At 39.5% G+C, this 22,140-nt stretch overlaps 1 protein-coding gene across 6 annotated transcripts in view; it reads left to right on the top strand.

The window, feature by feature from the left end:
- Nucleotides 1–22,140, top strand: part of ank2a (ankyrin 2a, neuronal) — a 109,787-nt gene that overhangs the window by 5,142 nt on the left and 82,505 nt on the right. For all 6 annotated transcript variants that reach the window (XM_088075441.1, XM_088075443.1, XM_088075438.1 and 3 more), the window contains exon 2: nucleotides 21,200–21,301. In XM_088075441.1, the coding sequence (XP_087931567.1) occupies nucleotides 21,200–21,301 (102 nt within the window). The remainder of the gene's footprint in view (nucleotides 1–21,199; nucleotides 21,302–22,140) is intronic.

Here is a 22,140-nt window from a genome sequence, read left to right as displayed (position 1 = left end):
CAGCAATGTCTCTAAATTACCCCGAGTAAACAGGATGTTGTCTCTAGAGAGACACACTGTTGTTGAGTTTCCAATTGAGGTTAAGTGGAAAACTATGTTTCCTGTGGTACTGGTAGAGGGAAAAAAAAGTCCAAAAACATGAATTGATAGGTAAGGGGACCTTCAAATGGAGTATAACACTTATTGTTTAGATAGAGCTCAGCAATAACAGATCTGTGAGGCAAAAAGAGAAAGTGACAGAGCGACACAATGTGATGTGAGCCTCGTACTTGCAGATCTAAAAATACTGCCTCGTCTCTGGTGTGATTGTCCCCGCAAGAAAAATAGCTTCTTCCGAGCCAAGTGGCTGTGTGTCGGCGTCTCTGTGCTCACTGAACCTGTGTCACTGGGCATTTTACGCTGTGCTCCAGGCTGGTGCCGGCCTACCGCAGTCTGCTTTCTCCTCTATCTGAACAATACACAGACTGCGTCATAATTTGTCAACCCCCTCTGCCTGTGCCAGTCCACTTTCCTGTGGTGGAGTAGTGAGTACTTAAAGAGCTCAGTTTGCAGAGATCAATTCAGGACAAGGTTTTATGTCCACTGCAGTCTGGTGTTTGTAATTGAAATCTTTGAACCTCCAGGCCAGAGAGAAGCGGGAATCCAGCAGAGTATAAGAATAAAAGTCTCCAAATACAAATGTCTCTATCTAGAGATGACTTGGATAAGATAATTTGACTTTTTCATACCCTGCTTTATTGGAAGATTCCCCTTTCTCCTTTTATTTTCCAGTTCTTCCTGCATTTCTACCCCACTTTCTTTTCATCTTGCCATCCATCTCTCCTCCTCAAGAGCCTCACTTCCTCTCACTTAAAATGGGGCTTTTACTCTTTACCCTACTTTCCTCCTTGGCTGTCATCCCTGTTCATCTCTCATTTCTCTCCACTTCTCTCACCTCCCTCCCTCTCTTCACCTTGTCTGCCCCCCGCTCCTCCCCACCACTGGGCCCTACACTAAGATCCTGATGTGCCAGGGAGGTCAGATTTCACCGCAGCCTTTGACATTTTCATCTCTCTCTCTTTTCCGCCCCTCTGTCTGTGCTGCCTCTCTGCGTCCGCCTGCCTATCTGTCTATCTCTGGTTCCCCACTGGGAGTGGTGTGATGGGATTCTGCAGGAAGGGAGTCCTAATGGAGCCATGGCCTTCATTACATTAGCTCTGAAGAGCCACACACACACAGATGCACACCCACATAGTCATAGCTGTCTTCCCGTGCGTGATGTCCAGTAGTTTGACCGACCAGGGTCTCTGTGGGTGCAGTAAAACAGGGTGTACGTACATGTACAAACACCCAAACACACCCACACATGCAGCATTACACAGCTGTATTTACCAGAGCTGTTAGAGCACCTGTCTGGTTATAAGTGCTTACACAGAGAACTGTATATGACCGCAAGTCGACCACTCCAGTAGCTCCTACTGATGGTTACCAAACTCCATTAAGAATTCATCATTTCCTTTGAAATACCTTAGTATTGCATAGTAGTGTTGTAGTCAAGACCATGCTCACCGAGACCAAGACTTATATATATATATATATATATATATATATATATATATATATATATATATATATATATATATGTATGTACATACTTACTAGGCTGGTTTTTAGTCAATCCCAGCATTTCCTTCTCCCTGTCATGTGGCCATTGTTCCATTCACTCTTTGTTTTTGTTTTTAGATATAGCATTTCATACTACTACTGTGTAATATTATATTTTTTAAGTTTGCTTACACCCCTTAAAATTAAGTGAGGCTTCGTGTCTCCTCATAAAGCTTTGGCGACCCCCAGATTGGGAGCCAGCAATGTAGTCTTCAGTGGGATGACTTAATAATCGACTAATCATTACAGCATTGAAAAAAAAAATCAGCAGCAATGTCTCTTTCCAGAAATCATGACATGGTTACTCAAGATAATCACAGACCTTGTTGTCAGCAGTTTGATGTAGAGACTTTCTTCCGAACTACACCGAAACAGTATGGAAACTCATACTTGTTGCCTGTATATTGCATCAGAGGTGGCCGACAAAGTGGCTTCTTGGTATTTGGAGACCTGAGTGTCATGCCAAATATGGTCACTCACCCAAGTGGGAAATGGGTATTTCTGTGTCAGTTCTTCAGGTCAACTTTCTCCGTTGTGGCAGACATGGTTCAGAACCACAGAGAGAAGATCAGGGCTGATGTGGTCAGTCCATTATTTGATTCATCGATCAGCAGTTAAGTAATATTTTAATGATCACATCATGGTTTGATTTCTTTTGAAGCAGAATTGTCAAGAATTTGCTGGGTTCAGCTTTTTTAAGGGACAGTTCACCTCAAGAAACAAACGGTCATATCTTCCTCTTAACTGTAGTGCTATATATAAATCTGGGTTGTTTTTGTGTGAGTTGCCAGCTGTTGCAGATATCGGCCATAGAGATGTCTTCCTTCTTTCTAATATAACGGAACAGGATGGCACACAGCTTGTGATGCTCAAAAAATAAAAACTCAACAGCAATGTCTCTTCCCAGAAATCATGACCTGGTTACTCAAGATAATCCACAGACCTTGTTGTGAGCAGTCTCATGTGGGAACTATTTTCTTTCTACCCGACTACAACTGATTCACCATGCAAGAAAGCATGCATCTACTGCCAGCTCACCTAGCAGCAGTGAGCTAGCAAACATTACAGCTCAGAGCCAAGGAGGAGGTCATTTATGTTTACATCTTACATAAGCTTCTCGTCCATGACTAAATGCACACTTCTTTCTGCGCGTATACTTTTGGGATATGTAGATTGGTAGAAAGAAATGAGTTCCTACATGAAACTGCTCACAACGAGTTCTATTGATTATCTTGAGCAACCATGTCATGATTTTTAGAAAACGAGCTTTGAGCATCATGAGCCAAATGCCATCTAGTTCCATCATATTGGAGAGAAGGCAGAAATCTTTGCGGTCGATGACTTCAACGCTCTGCAACTCACACACAAAAGAATCTATTAATAAATAGAAACAGATAAAAGGAAATTTGTATTTTTAGATATTTAGATGTGAACTGTATTTTTAAGGATCTGGAACCAGCATTTTTTTTTCAGCATTTCTGTTTGAAAAGTACATCAAATCACTATTTGGTAATAAAAATAATATATTATCTGTTGATTGACTAATAAATTAATGACCTGATCATTTTAGCTACAATCTTCTCTCTGTTGTTCTGAACCATGTTTTCTGCAGTGTACAAAGTTGACCTAAAGAACTGACACAGAAATATTCATTTCCCACTTTGGTAAATTCACCTCAGAGAGTGACCATATTTGGCATGACACACAGGGCTCCAAATACCAAGGAGCTACTTCATCGACCACCTCTGATGCAATATACAAGCAACAAGTATGAGTTTCCATACCGTGTAATGGTGATAGGGTGGTGAGAAAAGCATCGGTATTCCTGTCACGGATCCAAAATCTATAAGGACCATCAGCATGTCTATGTTTGGGTGCAAACAGGTCCTGACACTGTATCCTGGACAGTCCTTGGCTGTCATGGTACCTCATAACTAGTTTGGGTGGCCTAGTTATATCCGACACCATCTCCCCCACTGCCCCTGTTTACCCTGATGGATGTCTGAAGGGCAGAGACAGCATTACTTGATGAGTCATAGATAGTCATCGTTATGAAAGCTTGTTCATCGAAAGAGGACAGACAAAGTCAAAAAGTTACCAAAAAAACTCCGCAAGGATAAACAGGACATAATTCATTGAGATGATAGCATTAATTGGCCACAGCTACATGACGTAATCAACCGACCCAACTGCCAGAAAAAAATGCTGGTATTGTACATCCTGCAGACCACTTATGCATTACATTTGCACAACATCAAGTGGCTGATATGTTAAAACTTTAAGTGTAGACACAAAAAACACTTGGTTATGGTTAGAAAATTTTACATTTTGGCTTTAAAATACCCACTTTGGGGGGCACAGTCCCTACTGCAAAAGCATCATGTGGTGCCTAAAAAGCAGCTGGAAAAACAGGGATTGGTTGTGGCAAAATACCCCTGTTTGAGTCCTAAAAAGATACTGGAAAAAGAGTGATGGGTGGCTACAAAACACCCATGTTTGATGTAAAAAGCAAACACGTTTAGTGCCTAAAAAGCCGCCGGGGAAACAGTGCCAGGTCATGATGAAACACCCATGTTAGGTGCCTAAAAAACACCCATTTGTGGTGCCTAAAAAGATGCATATTTGGTGCCTAAAAATACCTGGAAAAACAGTGATGGGTAGCGACAAAACACCCATGTTTGGTGTCTTAAAAGATGCTGGAAAAACAGTAACAGGTGGCTACAAAACACCCATGTTGGTGCTTAAAAATCAGTTGGGAAAACAGCCCTGGGTAGGTACCAAACACCCATGTTTGGTACCTACAAAGTGACTTATTTGGTGCCTAAAAAGCCACTTGAAAAACCGAGCCAGGTCATGATAAAACACCCATGACTGGTGCCTAAAAAGCAACACATTTGGTGCAGCTGGAACAACAGTGCCCTGTCAAGACAAAACACCTATGTTTGGTGCCTAGAAATCCACAAAACACCTGCATTTGGTGTCTAAAAAGCAGCTGGAAAAACAGTGCTGGCTCACAAAAAAACACCCATGTTTGGTGCCCAAGTGGTAGCTGGATTGCTACATAAGACCCACATTTGATGCCTATAAAGCTGCTGGAAACACACCTATCACTCCCTGATAAATAACTGGTTTTGTTGTTACTTGGTCTGGAACAGTGGTCTGCAGCTTGACAGGCCCTTTCACAAAGATGACCAACCATCCACCATCCCCTTCAACTCCAGATGACAGTCAGCTCATATTCTATGTCGCTTTTATAAACGTTGACTTGATACATATGAAGCGTGCAAAACTAACTTATTTATGGTTTACAGAAACATACAATACCAACATACCTTCAATAAAGGGAGGATGTTGTAGGATTTTGTCTGTAAGATGCATCCTTTGCCAGTCATGTCCTACAGAGGGCTGGTGTTTTTGGACTGGGGGGTAGTTGGAGGCATTTAGACGTTAATTATTCATTATGGCCTTATAACTCTGTTTCCCGTCAGAAAGGGGAGAGAGAGGAGGGCGCGGTTGGTGATCAATGAACTTCTCAGAAGCTCAGCTCAAACACCTTCAATGTAAATGCTCTCTCTCTTTCTCTATATAGCTCTCGTCAGCTCCTTCTTAACCTTCCTCTTCTCCTTCTGCCTCTCTCTCCGCTGCCTCTCACCATGTTTGAGTTGGGTAAGTGAAGGTTTTCTCACAGGAAAACGCATCAAAGCTTTTCGCTGTGTTGTTGAGAGCAGCACAGCTCACAGAGCTGCACGTACACAGAGACAAACACACACAAACACACGTATATGCCTGCAAGCGGCAGACTGTTTTTGCCTCATGCTGAGGAAGATGCCATGATGCAATTTTTAACTCCTGCACTTGGAGAATTAAGGGATTTTAAGGGAATTTTCTTGGCACCTTGTTTTTTATTATTCAATATTTTTTATAGTTGCAATTATTTTTTTACTATTATATTGTTCTTTTGCTGCTTATCTTGTACCTCATAGCTGCTGTAACACTGCAAACTTCCCCACAGTGGGACTAATACGGGACTGTCTTATCTTATTTTAAGCTAACTTAGCTTAGCTTAAGTTAGCTTAGCTTAGTTTATCTTAAAACAATGCAGTCCATCCCAGTAAAACCACCTTAACCCTTTAACAGGCATTGCAGCCGCATGGTTTGCATTTTTTTTTACGATCAAGCTGCTTCACTAAAAACTTTTTATGCAGATGTTTTTATATGATGCATTTTAGTGATTGGAATATACAATAACTACTCAATTCTATTTCTATAATTATTAAATTGACTATTTTTTTCTTCTGCCATACATTTTAAACCGATTTTGTTACTAGATTCATTATTGATATTTATTTGTATTTGTTCATTTTTTATGTTTATTTTTTCGTTGTTTATTTTATGAGGTTATTTTCATTTTCAGATTTTCATAATATAACAATTTGTTTTTTTACCATATATTTTATACAGTTTTCTTTTTACTCCATTCTTTTTTAAATGTATCTGTTTATTTTTGTTTATTTATTTTTCTATGTTTGTTGTATGAAGACACTTTTATTTTCAGATTTTTTTTTCTTAGTGTGAGTGTTAAAGGGTTAATGCCTGTTTTAGGCCTTGGGATCTGGGATTTCTGTGACATTAAGCATGACATCATGTTTGGTTTAAGCCCAAAATTAAAAAGTGTAACTGCAAATTATACATTAGACTTAAAGACATCTGTTTTATTTAATCTGAATCATTTCTGTCCCTCACACACAGTGTTATTGTGTCTGTCTGACTAATTGTCTGCCCGGTTATTCCTCTCTCTCTCTCCGTCTGACAGCATCACTCAGCATTCCCGGTATGACTGTGTGCCGCTGCGAATTTTAGGTCACACGCTTCATTATTCATCATACATCCAACTTGGAGGTGAAATTCGTTTATGCCTCAGTACCCTTTGTCATCTGACGCTGGCTGAGATCAGCCGTCAGACGGAAAATACATTCGGCCAACATTTTTAGCAATGTGAGCACATGAAGAGTAGGTCAAGGTGGTTAAACAAAAACAGTGAATTTTTGTGTACTGCAAATACAGGCAACATTTGAGGGATGTGACTCTGTTACTTGGGTCTGGAGATGAAAAACAGATAAGAAAATTCAGTTCAGTTTTGTCTCATCAAGACATAATGTGCTCAAAGCCCAGTCAGTTTGGTGTCTTTTGGCAAGATGTCTGTAACTCCTACATCTTTGTATTTGTTCTTACAATGCATCCCAGTGGAGTATCTTAGTGCTTTGTGCTGTACTGATCTGAACTCACAGCCTCCACTTCTACCAGCATACGGTCTGAAAAACTGCTCCTGTGATCCAATCACTTACTGGCTTCTTCACTTCCTTTAACCCTTTGACACCTGAGCAAATTGCTCTGATTCCTTTCAAAAACATTAAAAGAAGGAAATTAATAACTTTGCAAAAAATGACCCAAAATATTGACAAGGAAAAATAATAAAAATTGCAGGACAATTACCTGAAAAATTGCAATGAAAAAAAGTAAGAAAGAAAATGAACTGAAAACAAGCACCAAAAAATATATACTTTTTAAAACAACATAATATTAAAAAATAATTATAAGATTCATAATTACAGTTTTCTGGAATTTTCCCCCAAATTTTAGTTAAAATTCTAATAATTTTCTCTCTTTTGTTTTAAGGTGATTTTTCTTGTCCCCATTTACTAATGTTTTACAATTTGTGGGAAATTTCTTGCCAAGTCACTGATTGCCTTTTTTCCCATGTTTTCAAAATGAAGCAAACCAGTTTGCTTTCAAAGATTTTAAAGGACTGAATGCAGCAAGTAAAGTTCAGATATTCCCCAAAAATACTAAAGTACTATAACAAAGTATTATTCCTTTGTTTCATTACACCACTGTCAAATACCTCGATACTGATATTGAATCAGTATTGCAGGATTTACTTTTCGTTCTGTCAGAAACATTTACACGATGAGATTTTTGATAATCATCAGTAAAGTGGATATAATGACCATCAAAGCTTAAGATCAAAATGTGATCAAATAAATCATATATTACAAGAGTCTAATTCAGATTTGCATTTACACTTATTTAAATGTGGATTTACATTGTCCTTTCTTAAATAAATAAATTACAAATTAAAAACTGGGTAAAGGCAAAGGATTGAGCAGTCTGGTAAGTTCAGAGTTCAAATTACATCACGTTATTATAAAGCAACCTTTAAAACCAGGAAAAGACAACACTTAATATTACACCATCCAAAATCTAAGACATCTAGTTTCATATCACAAAACTGATATATAAAATCGATATATTGCTTCGCCCTAATTGGTACAACTGGGCATTGATGACATCATCAGTGCGATGCCAGTTTGACTGGAATATGGTAGTTTATTTTCCAGTGGCTTTTAGGTCCCTCTCTCTCATCTCATTAACAGGACTGGCAAACTGACGTCATGTGTTCCCACAGGACCGAGGCAAGCGCTTCAAAGAGGGAAAAAAAAAAGGGAAAGCCATAAATTAGCATGAGGGCCATTTCCAAAGCGGTGTGTATCACAGCAGCTCCTCTGTATCACAGAGAAACAGTGGATATTGGTTATGGTTGCCGGCGGTGGATTTTACTGACTTAGGTTCTGGATATATCACCTCATAAACCTGGGGTCAGATGCAGGATGTAAATTAATGAATAAATAATGACAGATAAATATTGTATATATGAAGTCTTACTCTCCATCTCTAGATTCTTCAAGAATTCTTCTTCATAATTTGCTTTGGCAAAAGGAGATAAAAGGCTGTGGTCTAATGTAGCAAAAAGCAATCAGTTAATGTGGCGTTGCTGTCTGCCTGCAGGGCTGATGCCTGTCAGTCTGTGGAGGTGGGGCGGGCTGTTAGTATGGTAGCAATGGAGGACGACTGGAGCAAGTCATGATCCTGGTATATCAGTCACACATCAGATGTTTCCATGTGTGTGCCTGACGGTGTGTAGATGTGTGTAGATTCGGTCGCAGCAGGGCGTGGTCGTCTTGACTTTCACTCCTTCCAGTCGTCTGACTCTCTGGTGTATCATGTGACTGTATCAAGGTTATATGTCCAATCTACAGTGCGTCTCTCTATTCCCTGTCTTCTCATTCCAGCCGCCCCTAACTCCCAATACACACCACCACCACCGATGTCATGCTGTCATTACTCATCATATTTGGGTGTGGTCCGATCTGGATCTTTAACTGGCTGCTTTGTCCACTTGCAATTAGATTCGGCAGTGTGATTTAGTTTTGTGAGAGAGAGAGAGAGAGAGATGTGTGTTGTGTATTTCACGGCTCTGACCTTTCTTTAGCTGTAAAAGAGGCTGCAAAATGAATTGACATTTAAATCATATCTGTGAGCCGATCCGTTACTGTCTCTGCTCTGTATTTTTTTTTTTCACTCTTTACAGGCAAGGTTGACATCATTGATAGACTATCAATTTAGACATTACCGGTATTTACATAGTCCGCCTATACAAGAGCACTGTCAATACTTTAAAATCAGTTGCTTTTCTAGAATAAATGAGGTTGTTGGTTGTTTTATGAAGTCCACGGGGTTGTCACGGAAACCTTGTTAAGTTGCTGCAGTTCACTCGTTGTTTTTCTTCTTTTTTTAATTGCCATTTAAGCTCACACTCACCACTTACGGAAAGAACCTCCTTAACAGGAAATTACCTTTAATTAGTATAATTTGAAATGCAGTTTTTGGGATCAAGCAGGTTGTTAAACTGCATTGTTGATTATCACGTTACAGTCATATTATGCAGGTTCAGCTGCAGTGTAGTGTGTGTGTGTGTATACTTTATACAAAGTGAGGACTGAAACACATTTCTGAACAATAGAGGGAGGACATTGTTTTTTTTAAAGATAGGACATTTTAGCCAGTCCTAATGTTTTCAAAGGCCTGTTGGGGGGGTTGAGATTTGGTTTTAGGTTCACGTTACAATTAGGTCTTGGTTAGGGTTAGAGTAAAGTTTGAGGTTAGGCATGTAGTTTTGATGTTAAAGGTTAGGGTAATGGGCCAAGGAATTCATTACGTCAGTGAGGGTCCTCACAAGTGTAAAAGCACATGAACATATAAAGGACCATAACAGGTTCTTAACCAACAGAGGGCATTTTTACTGCTCGTCACCTCTTCAAAGGGTGTGTGAGGGTTCAGGTTACAATTAAGGTTAGGTTAGTGTTAGTGTAAGGGATGGGGTTAGACCTTGATTTCAGTTGGTCAAGGCCATGGTAGGGGACTAGGGAATGCAAATGAGGGTCTTCGCAAATATAGAAGCATAAAAATGAATGTGTTTGTGTGTGCATAGTTTGAGCTTTTAGTGTGAGCACTGGCGACCTCCAGTTTTTGTCTTTAGCATCAATTTCACAAAAACTTAGATTTCGGGATGTGCTGTCAGTAAGAAGAAGCCATGACATGGAATTAATTAATGCAAAGACTGCAGGTCTTATTTACTGCAATTGACTGATAGGCTTAAAGCATACCAAAATATATTTTACTGCTCTTGAATAAGGTATTGAGAATTAGCTAAGAGTTAATTAGCTTAGCATAAAGATGGGAGGCAGGGGGAAACAATTAGCCTAGATCTCTGCTGGTTGTTTAATCCATGCACAAGCTCAAATTTAAAACTGAAAAGTAGATGGGGGGTTATTTTCTGAAACCCTTTGTCCCCAGGTGCTGTTTTGGGAACTAGTCTTTTGAGCGTTGACAGATCTGTAATAAAACATAACATTTCTCAAAGCGAAAAGTTCAAACTCAAACTTTCTCTCGAAAAAAATATGTGTTATAAAGCGTGTGAGAAATTGGCATTGTTTCTTCTGCACTCTGTGCAGGAGTTTTCTTGGCCAGCATCTAATGGCCCTTAGACAAACTCAGTCAGTGATGCACTTGGGTTGATAGTAAAGGAAAATGTTTTAAAGCGTGGGAAGTAGCTGGGTCTCTTTGGTTTCAGCCTTCTAGTCCACCGTATCTGCCTCTGCTTATTTGTGAAGCACAGGAGATCTAGGCCTTAGGCTGTACAGTATAACTCCTAGGAAGACCTTTCAGCCACTCACATACTCACCAGGTTAACATAAGCCTAATGCATCACTTAAACCAAACAGATGTAAGCACTAATGCAAACTAGCATTTCTCGGTGAGACGCAGTTGGGCGGGGGTTGGAAATTGTGGTCATGAAAAATGTATGGGCTTCTAGAAGTCTCAATGAGTCATCTCAAACAGAAAGATCCTCCCTGCATTAAATCTCAGATGCATTATATGCTGCCAGACGCCCATCACTGGCAGAACTCCACTCGTCAGCAGCACAGTTGCTCCATTAGAAGGCAGTCCAATCATAAACAACAACAGAAGCAACATCCAAAACAACCGTAGGAATAACAGCAAAAACAAATACGATAGTGGCTCCCAGGAGCAGGGATGAGTTAGAGAAACACCAGTGGTTTTGTATGTTTGAGTGAATTTACTGCAAATGATGTACTTTACATTGCAGCTAATTATGTTCCAATCATAAAATCGATAAATGCATTTCAGTCTTTGGCAGCCACAGGTTTATTTCAGTTCATGGTGAGTGTGATAGGAAAATAAACCTGCAGAGACAAGCAAATTGTGAACAGGCAATCCATCACATTTTTTAAAATATATATGCAGTATTAATTTATCTGTTGTAAATGTTACTTTTCTTTTGCTTGATAATGGAGTTGAGAGGAAGCACTGAATACAGAAGTATTCTCAATATTTGCTGTTAGAAAATCAAACATAAAAGACAAATAATAGACCTTTGTTAAAACCAAAGACTGTAAAAAAAAAGAATGGGCTTATCTACCACAATGTTACCCATTGTTGTTCGGACTGCTGTTTCGAATTGACCAACTTTGGGAAAGCGGCTGGAGCTGTTGAGGAGCGAGGGTTGGATCTGACTTTGAATCTGAGGACATCATCAGCAGACAGCTGGTCACTCAAAGCGACGATGCCCTTAATTATGCGTAACTTTAAGTATTCATAATATTTGAGCAAATGAGTTATAAAAAAATCCCCAAATCAACCTCGTTTACAGTTGTCATGAGGGGGGAAAATAGAGACCAAAACTGTTTTTTTTTTTTTCAACAAGACTGTAAACTTTTTGAACTGACCTCAAGTGGCCATTGAAAGAACTGCAGTTTTTTAAAATTCTGCGTTGGCCTCACTTTTCAGCCTGGAGGTTGTCACTTGCGTAAAACATGTTAATTCTATATTTCTTGCATTGAAAAAGCCTGCAAGCAGCTCTTTGTATATCCATACATGTGAATGTGTGGATGAGGACTGTCGCTAATGATTATTTTCACTGTCAATTCATCTCTTTATTATTTTGTCTGTTAATCGATTACTTGTTTGGTCTATAAAATGTCAGGAGATTGTGGGGGAAAAAAAATCTTAAAAAATAACCCAGGCCAATCAATCAACTATAAATTAGTTAGTGAATAATGTAATAATTGACAACTAATGGATTAAGCAATTAATGAATTGTTGCAGCTCTGCTGTGATCATGATGAAGTTCATGATAATGTATAAACCTGCGTACTCATTTATAATTTGAAGCACATGAAGTGACATGTGCAGTGATGTGTGTGCTGGTCTCTGAGTCTCCCATATCTGTGTTTCATAGAGCCCTAATGGGCCATATAAAAGCCTTTGGATCTATAAAATGAAAAGCATGCATGAGATCCACTAAAGCAATAGAAACAAGAGCTCACATCAGCTCTCCTTGGAGCCCCCCCTCAATGTAATCTGACTCCTAAATGGACACACACACACAAGCACATATGCACGTGCGCACACACACGCACACACACACACACACACACACACACACACACACACACACACACACACACACACACACACTTCTTTAGTTCATAATATCTTCTCCTAATCCTCATTATCTTGCACAAGTAATGGAAGGGATCAATAGAGGTCATTGATCAGCCTCTGCAGATGCATACACACTGGAAAGTAAGTTTTAATAAAAACACACTGTGTGCACAAACACACAACTGCGAGTATATTACTGTAAGAACACTGTTTCAGGCTCACCTAACATATGCTGATCAATAAACTTATGGATTGTGTCTGGTAAAACTGAAACTCAAGAAGTACTGTACAGTAGTAGTCACTTTTAGAAGTGTAGATTTGCTTGCATTGTACAGTATTTGTACTGTATGTTATGGGAAAGGTCTTCTTAGTGTTTTGTTTTGGATTTTCACTTTGTTAAATAAATATGAGTTGAATATAAGTTATATAATATGCGCAAAGTCAATCATTTGTACAAAGTAAAATGTAAAACAAAAGATTAATGTCAAGTATTCAAAGACTGGGACATAAAGACCTGACATAGACTCATGATAATTACTGTACATTATTGTAAATCTGAGACCTAAGTCATTTTAAGATTCTGTTGTAGTGACTTTTTAGCATAGTAAGATTACCTTCTGAAGCTCTGTTGGAAAACTGTTGGCTATTTTGCTAGATAATAGAGCCCGATGAATATATTGGTCAGCCGATTTTACTGGCTGATATTGGCCCATCACAGATATATCGGCATCGGCTTGTATGTTGTCCAATATGCACGGTATGACAAGTTTATTTTCAGTAGAACATTATACAGAAAAAGAGGGATAGAGTAGTCTAGAATGATCAGATTCCTAAGGATGTTTACCCTTTTGAGTGTGCTGATGTCATTTTTGACAATAAAGTTTATTGTTGAACTCTGAAATATCTTGCCTCCAATACATATCTTTGTCACCAGTATTTGAAACCATATCTGGGCAGTAATTGCATTGCATAATTGCATATATGTAATATCAGCTGATACATAAATATTGTACATTTTTACTTTCTGTTATTGGTTTCAGTATTGGCATTGGTGCCAATAATCCAGTATTAGTCAGCTTTACTAGATAACAGTGTGAGTTGGCCCTAGTTCCAAAATAAAAAAAGGATTGGTGAGTCAGTCATTTTCTGTAACTGCTTGTCCTCGTAAGGGTCGCAGGGGGGGCTGGAGCCAAGCCCAGCTGTCATTGGGCGGAAGGCGGGGTACACCCTGGACAGGTCGCCAGACTATCGCAGGGCCGACACATATAGACAGACAACCATACACGCTCACAGTCACACCTAAGGGCAGTTCAGAGTAACCAATCAACCTGAGCTGCACGCAGACACGGGGGGGAACATGCAAACTCTGCAAACAGAAGGGCCACCGCCCACGTTGCAACCAGGTTTCGAACCAGGGACCCTCTTGCTGTGAGGCAACAGTACTAACCTCGACGCCACCGTGCTGCCCTAAAAAATTGTATGCATGCAATGTAAAAGGTACTCTTGTACATTTAGAGTTAATATTGACAATGTTTAAATATTAATCCTGGAAAATGATTGAGTAGATTTTACGCTTTTTTGGTTTGTCTCATTCAAATTTTAGTATTATAGAAAAATTATGCAAAGAATTCAGAAGTAGAAAGTAATTCCCTCTTTTCTACAGTTATAATATCTGTATTAAAGTTCCGTTATTTCAAAGGTTTGTAGCTGTTGCCATAAGAAAAAAAAGCCCTATTCTTCATTCCACCAGCAGAGAGTGCTATAGGAGCAGAACACAACCACAGAAATGTTCAAGTGGCATCATTATGGAGCTGAATGTAGCGGTTGGGCTGTATGCACCAGGGCAGAGCATTTTAGACAGCATTACTGTGTGTGATTCAGCAGATCTGCCTCATTCATGATCACGAAAGAGATGTCGCTGCTGTTGTTATTGTTGTTGACTGAGCTTGTGACAACACATCAGGCAGAATGTGTGAACAGAAATAGAGGTGTGAGATAGTGCCCCTGTCCCTGGTGCTGAAATTTCAAACTCCTAACATTAGCTGCATTGACAGAGGGAGACCTTGACAACCATCTGCTGTTTGGTGGACATGCACACACACATACACACCAACACACACACACATGCGCAAGCTGTCAAATCATATTCCATCAGACACCAGTACCGACGATGCAGTGCAGTTGAGATTCAGACCAACCCATTTTCTCCACATGCAGGGGGAATCGTGTAACTTGCAGATGACTGGGAGCCAGTGCTCTGCGTTCACTGCTCACTGGTCCCCCTCTAGACCGAGTGGTGTGTCCCGTCTTCTCTCTGCTTGCTCACAGGACAGCCTGTACCCGAGTTCACCCTGCCTCTCGTCATCCCCACTCATCTTTCTCTTCTTTGCAGATAGTCCTCATTATTGGTATAATTTATTTCATCTACATTTATTTTAGTGTCCTCTTTATGTCGCCTAATACCCCACAGTTTTCTTTTCTGTCTTCTTCTTTCTGAACAATAGAAATGTATTTTTTGCACAAATAAAAGCATAAAAAATAGCAGACAACAGAACCCAACTAATTGTGTGACATCATTTATGATGACGTAGGGTTGGGCGATAAGGAAACAATCAAATATCACAATGTTTTTGACTAAATACATCATTATCAATATTATGACTATATTGTAGAGTATTGGTGCTTTCACAAAATATTTACACAATGTGATTTATGATAAAGAATTATCAGTAATGTGGATATGATAACCAAGTGGGTAAAGGCAAATAATAGAACCACTAGAGCAGTCTGGTAAGTTCAGACAATTAATCACTTAACTGTAGTGTAGCCCTTCAAAACAGGAAAAGGCAACACCTAGATGGTTACAATGCTGACCTAAATGCACAAAACAAAATTAGGGATGCAATGCCAGATATGCCAAAGAAATTGGCATATGTATAACAAGTCTCAAATGATTCAAGAGAGTTTACTGTAGTAGCAGTAAAACAGGACACGAGAATCCAAAGCTGTAGAAGCAACAAATAAATACAATGAAATAAAACAATTGAATCAAAGATTAAGCAAGGTTAAAAAAACAACAAAAATGCAATGGTGATGATGATGATGATGATGATGATGATGGTGGTGCTAAAATTTCCATAAATTTGGCTTGTTGGTTGAACCTTTGGAACTTCTGTCAGTCAAAGAAAGTACTTATTTATGTCAGTGTCCCCAGGTTAGGTCCGTGGGGCACACCTTTTCTGATGCTTCCACTTGAGGGCCCCACCACTGTTGTTCTACACAAAAAACGCTTTGATAATCACCTTATTTCTGCTGTTTTATCCTCCTCCCCCATTCTTACCCACCCCACCCTACCCTACTCCTCCTCCTCACCCATTAACCTCTTCCTCTCCTCATTCATCCCCTTTCCCTCAGGATAGAGTGCATTTATTTTACAGTGGTGACAGCAGCAGTGGCTGTCAGCTGGCTGTTGGCATGCAGCCTGCCTAAACCCCTTACACAATAAACACTTCCCTCGCACACACACATTAACACTCACATGCATGCACGTGCACACGCACACACACACACACACATACACACACACACTTTGTAGCCACATCTGCTCACATGGAGTAGGGTTTTCATGAACATGTGTATGTGTGTGTGTTGGGACATGTAGTGAGTAAGCGGATGGTCTTACTCTCATCAGTCAGTCTCACATGTTTGTGAATGGTTCAGCTGGCATGTACGGATGTGTGGACCTCTGAGTGTTTTGTCTGGAAAATCAGTAGCTATTTTTTTCTGCCTGGATGTTGAGGGATAAAAGCGGATTTTAGTCCTGATCTCTCTTCTAAGAATAACAGGACTGAAGAAAATAAAATAGAAGACTTGAAGAAGAGGAGAGATATAGTCATCTGCCATTTATTTCTGGTATCAGTTTGAAGTTTGGATAATTTTTGGAACGTTTATAGCATTTTCGCTTGAGGAGCTCAGATGAATTGTACTTTGAAGGTGAATTTATTTTTTCCACTTGGACAATACCCAAGACCATCCTGGACAGTTGCTTCTCTTCATACAACTTTGCACAGCGTTTACACAGTATGATGGACTCTTAATTAATTTTTTAAATTTCTACAGTACAATACTTTTTTTTTGTGGCATCTAAGAAGATTAGGTTGGTATGTGGTACTTTGTGTTCATTAAGAGCGTATTAAAGTTAACAAAGTAAAACTTCAGCACATAGTAAAACTTTTTTTTTTTAAAGGCAGAAAGAGGTAGAAAGGTGAAGTCATGGCCCATGCTGCAGCTCACCTGAAGAAAGCCCGTGAGCTTGAGGCAAATCCAGAGTACAGAGCTCTACAGAAAGCCAGGGAGAGGAGGAGACGCCATCGGGAGAGAGCCGAGAGAAAGCGGCTGGTAAAACACACATAATTCCTTGATAAATCACATTTGCAACTTTGTATCATGTATCTTGCTCACCATTTTAACAGCCCAGGCTCTTGTGGGCTTTCACAGTATGATGTAAGTGTTGGTGTTGGGCTTTGTGTGTGAGAGTGGGCTGTGGGGGCTGCACAGATGTGGATGTGGTTGACCAGACAGTGTTCTGCTGCTGTCCTGCTGTCCTCTCAGATGTTTTATCATGAAGTGTGCGATGAATGATGGTGGAGTTGGTGACAGATTTGAGAAAAGCTTGCATGCTGAGACCTTGTATCGAGCAGCATTTTGGCAATATTTGAGAAAAAAGGATATGACGGCTACGGTATTAAGTACATTCAGAATGGTAAAACAAAAGTAAAGGGACAAAGTGAAGTTCAAGATATTTCTTTTGCCAGGTTCAATATTGGAACTCAGTTTGATTTTACCAGATTTATTTACCAATTTAACAAAGAAAGGAAATGAAAGTTTGTTTTTTTAAATAGTAATCAATTTTTAAATACTTTTACTAGTGTTTGACAGTACAGAGTTTTTCAGTTGCCAATGATAATATTTAGACAGCAGTCAGCTAATAGCAGATATATACTGTTGATATCATGTTTGTTGTCATGTCATGTTGTTCTGATAGAATACAGCAATTTGATAATAGTAACAATGAGACACAAAACTGCTGGAAGTGAATAAACAAGCACTATTATCAGATGCATTGTCTGCTCATGCACCAATACCGCAACAACACTCAGAAACGCAATACTGTATATACCATAAAGTCAGGTTTATTTCTTAATATCTATATGTTTATATTAATTATTTATATTCATCAAATTAATATAGTCTATACACAATGTTATAAAAACACATTGTGACAGTGATAAAAAAGACCATAAATGGCCTTCCAAATAGCATAAATTTAGCTGCTAATGAGATATTCCTGATACTGAATTTGGTGTTCCTCCAATGTAAGCACAGACTTGGACAGTGTACAGTCAGTGTATAATCCAGTATCCTCCGTTACATGACCGACTGCAGGTCAAATCCTGGACAGATACACAGATTACAGCCGGTTCTCAATCAATCCAATCTCTTGTTTGTGTGAGTTTGTGTGTGTTTGCCTGGCAGACGGATCAAGTCAATTGACTGAACAAGATGCTGCAACACAGACAATTACGAACATGCCTTTTTGCAAATTTGATATGCATTTCTGATCATAATCTGAAAAGGTATACAAAGTACGAACCGTCTGGAATGTTCTGCAATCGTTGCTGTGAAATCATGTGGCCAATTGAAACCCCATGCACATGGTTAAAAGGTGTTGATTATCTGAGCCATGTCATACATACACACATATCAGACATTTTCTGCATTCTCCTAATGATGAACAATGTTGTCAAAGGTCCGTGTAAGCTGATCTGAGTACTGTCTTCAGACTTAACTTCTGTCACTCCATCTTGACCCTTGACGTTCCTGGAGAGTAGGGCAGGCCATGCGGTCTCAAGTCCGACTCAAACCCAGCTGTCATGAACCCCACCCTGGGTACACACAGATAGGGTATGTGGTCTTCATTGAGGAGTAGGTCTGTGAAGTTAAAAATAGCCACGGCGGGAGAGCCGAGACGATGAGGGTTGAGGGAGAGCTTGAGGAATATAGGCAGGACTGGGCCTTGGTAGCTCACACACTAAGACAGAGGCAGAGGTATTCAAGGTGGTAGAGTGTTTGCTGGACAAGGAATGAAAGGACACAGAGAGGGGAAAGAGTGGTGGTAATAGTACGTAAGACATGGATGGATTTAATGGATCATAAGATTGATTGATGCAACTAAGTGGAAAGTGGACCAGAGAGGCTTTTACCTACAGGACACCAAGTGAGAACTTACAAGGATTGGACGATAGAATACCAGACAGTGAGTGAAGAGAGGCCACAATTTGTAGGTATAGTCTAGAAGTTGTTAACTGATGCTTTGACTTTGGATGGTAACCATGGGCAACGCAGCAACATGTCAGGCTTGTGGATCAGATAAAGCTTCGAAAAAAGCCGGTAGCGACAATGATTTAAACCATCACACTGACTACTACGGAGCTGCTGACTGTGGAGCTGAAGCAGATGAACCCCTGGTAAGAGGTGGAGTGAAACATGGTTTATCAGCTTATGGGTTTTCTATTATGTAGAAGGAGTGTTCAAGGAAGCATATTGTGTTAATCTCTCTGCTGTGCTGCTGGTGATTGTGTCTGTGAGTGTGTGGTGACATCCCACGCGAGACATTTGACCCTTGATCCCACGCAGGGGTGTGGTCTCATCACAGACGAGCGATGAGGAGCTGATTATGTTGACCTCACAAGTTAACACCCAGTGGGGTTTGACTGGCACATTATTGTCTTAATGCCTCTAACAACAGTTTAAAATTTTGTCAACACTCTATTATCAATTCAGCCAGTTAATCTTTGCAAATCTAGTTTGGCTTTCATTTTGCAAAATAGAAGCTCAATGCATTTGATGAGGTGATATCTTTGTAATTGCTCATTATGATGATAAATCGATAAGGTGATCATCAGAAACTTCATCAAATCGGATGAGAATATTTCTTTGTCTTACTGTTTGTGACAATGAACTTAATTCTTTGGGGTTTTGAGTGTCATTTGGACAAAACACCTGCTTGCTTACATAAGTTCTTGCTTTATAAGAAATGTTGTGCACTTTTTATTATTTTCAGATTTTTTAGGGACCAAACGAATAATTAATTACTCGAAAAAATAATCGCTGGATTATCTGATAAAAAAAGTTATTTACAGCTCTAACAGCGTAATAGTTGCACATTTGTTGGTCTATGCAAATTACAATAGTAATACATGAATAATTTTTTTTTTATTTGCCAACTTTTATTTTCCTAAATACAATTTTAGATAATCTTCACTTAAGTTTAAAATGCATTGTTATCTTATTGCATTGTTACAGTCAGCTTTAATATAAGATTAACTGTTTAACTCTAGAAAAAATCCTCTCTGTGTACATGTAAACATTTTTGATGAATTCAGCATGAAACTTCAAATCCAATTGGTGCATTTCACAAATACAGCGAAACGTAGAGAGTTTGTGTTTGTGTGTGTGTGTGTGTGTGTGTGTGTGTGTGTGTGTGTGTGTGTGTGTGTGTGTGTGTGTGTGTGTGTGCGTGCGTGCGCGTGTTGCAGCTGCTTGTGCAGCCTAGATGTCTGCTGGCTAAATTTAGAATAGCCTACTCAGACAATCTATTGATACAAGCAGGAAGTCTTCCATAGAACTGTAAAACACTTTTGAAATCTATGTAAGCTTTTTATATCCAACATATTGAAATCATGGACAACAATAAAAAGCTACTTCCATCCTTCGATTTTGTTTTTAAATGCAGATGTGTATGTAAATGGAATTAAGATGAAAAAATGGGGCTAAAAAATCACTTGAAATAATAAAATTAAAAACTAGTACATATTAAAAAAAAAGGAAAATCAAAAAAATATTATTTCTTTCTTAGGTGGATTGGTTAGGAAGGCATGCCCTGGTAGCTTATCTGGTAGAGCCTGCAGGCTGAGTTTGTTGCAGCTGCACAGGTTTTTTTCTGACTCAGGGCCCTTTGCTCTGTGTCTTCCTCTTCCTCCCTTTCTCGTCTTTTTCAGTTGTACTATCTAATAAAAAGCAGAATTCCCTATGAAAGAAAATTGAAATATTGTTTTATGCCTCGGCATGGTGACATCCATGGCGGGAGGCTTTATGTATGTGGATTGTCCACCCATCTTATTCTTGTGAATGTGGTATCTCAAGAACACCTTGAAGGTATTTCCTCAGATTTAGCACCAATGTCCATTTGGACTCACGGATAAACTGATTAGACCTTGATGGTCAAAGGTCAAAGATCACTGTGACCTCACAAAACATGTTATGTTTTAGAATTTATAGCGTTTTTGCAGTAACATTCATATTTGTAGCATTGTCTATTGTCATGGCTACATATGAGTCTGGACACACATGGATGTAGAGTACAACTTGATTGGTTGGCAAGGGCATACAGTCACCAGGCGGCGATAATAGCTTTGTGTATGTGCTGTGTTTAAAAGTTCATATGCACAACATTATTTGCATAATGCAGTCTGGTCTAAATATGTTTTAAACAAACCAATACTGTATACTTTTTACATATATATATATTTTTTTACATATTAGTACATATAAGTTGATGAAACCAATAATAAAAGCATGCTTGTGGTCCTGTTTGTAATACCGGCCTCTTTTCTCTTAATCTCTCCAGTCTGACAGTAACACCAGTTTCCTGCGGGCTGCTAGAGCTGGAAACATAGACAAAGTCCTCGATTTCCTGAAAAATGGAGTAGACATCAGCACTTGTAACCAGGTAAGGAAACTTTGATGGCGTTTCGTTTCTGCTGTCGCTCACACCATTGTGTGATGTCCACTGTATGATGTCCGCTATGTGATGTCCACTGTGCAGCAAAACTCATTAAGAGCACAATTTAAGGTCAACAAGTCAAGGAAGATTTAGTCTTAAGTCTTAAGCCTTTGACTTAATGACAAACGGTATTACTTAAACTTCTTTTTTATTATTCATGGTGTTGTAATCAATTGGATTCTAGATCCTGTCAGCAAAATGATGGTATTTGTAGTCAAGGAAAACAAGCAAAATCTAGTTTTTGACTTAACTGATAAATATGTCCATTCGACAGCAGCTATAGCATACATACAATAGCACTTTGCTTCTTTTTTGCAGTATTGTCTGCATTATGAATAATAAACATGACCACATCTGTCCAGAATTGGTTTCTAAAATTGGCTTGTGGTGCAAATATGCTGGTACTAACATAAGAGCATGCTACTGTCACAGAAGTAGGTCAGAGCTGTCAACCGCTCTGTCTGTCAAACCTGCCGACTCTAACCTTAACTCTGCTGTGTCACAGTGGCATCACACAACTGTGCTCCCTCAGCGCATTCTTTAACCTGCCAGGCCGCCCTCACAGGATCATAACCAGCCTCACATCTACCATTACTCCCCTCCTCTTCCTCCACCACAGCCATTCTGCCCTCCAATCTCAGCCCTGTGTGACGGCTCTACGTCCCTCTGACAGCTGCCCCCCCCCCACACCCACCCTCACCCACATTCCACTGAGGAGGTGGGATTTTGGGGGGTGTGAAATACTTCCCCTTTAGATCTCAGTCCCCCCCTGCTCTGTCCATGCC

The sequence above is a fragment of the Plectropomus leopardus genome, chromosome 3 (genome assembly GCF_026936395.1).
Source record: "Plectropomus leopardus strain MGB_pleo_1.0 chromosome 3, ASM2693639v1, whole genome shotgun sequence".
In the NCBI taxonomy this organism is placed as follows: domain Eukaryota; kingdom Metazoa; phylum Chordata; class Actinopteri; order Perciformes; family Serranidae; genus Plectropomus; species Plectropomus leopardus.
This window is presented reverse-complemented; position numbering and strand designations above follow the sequence as displayed.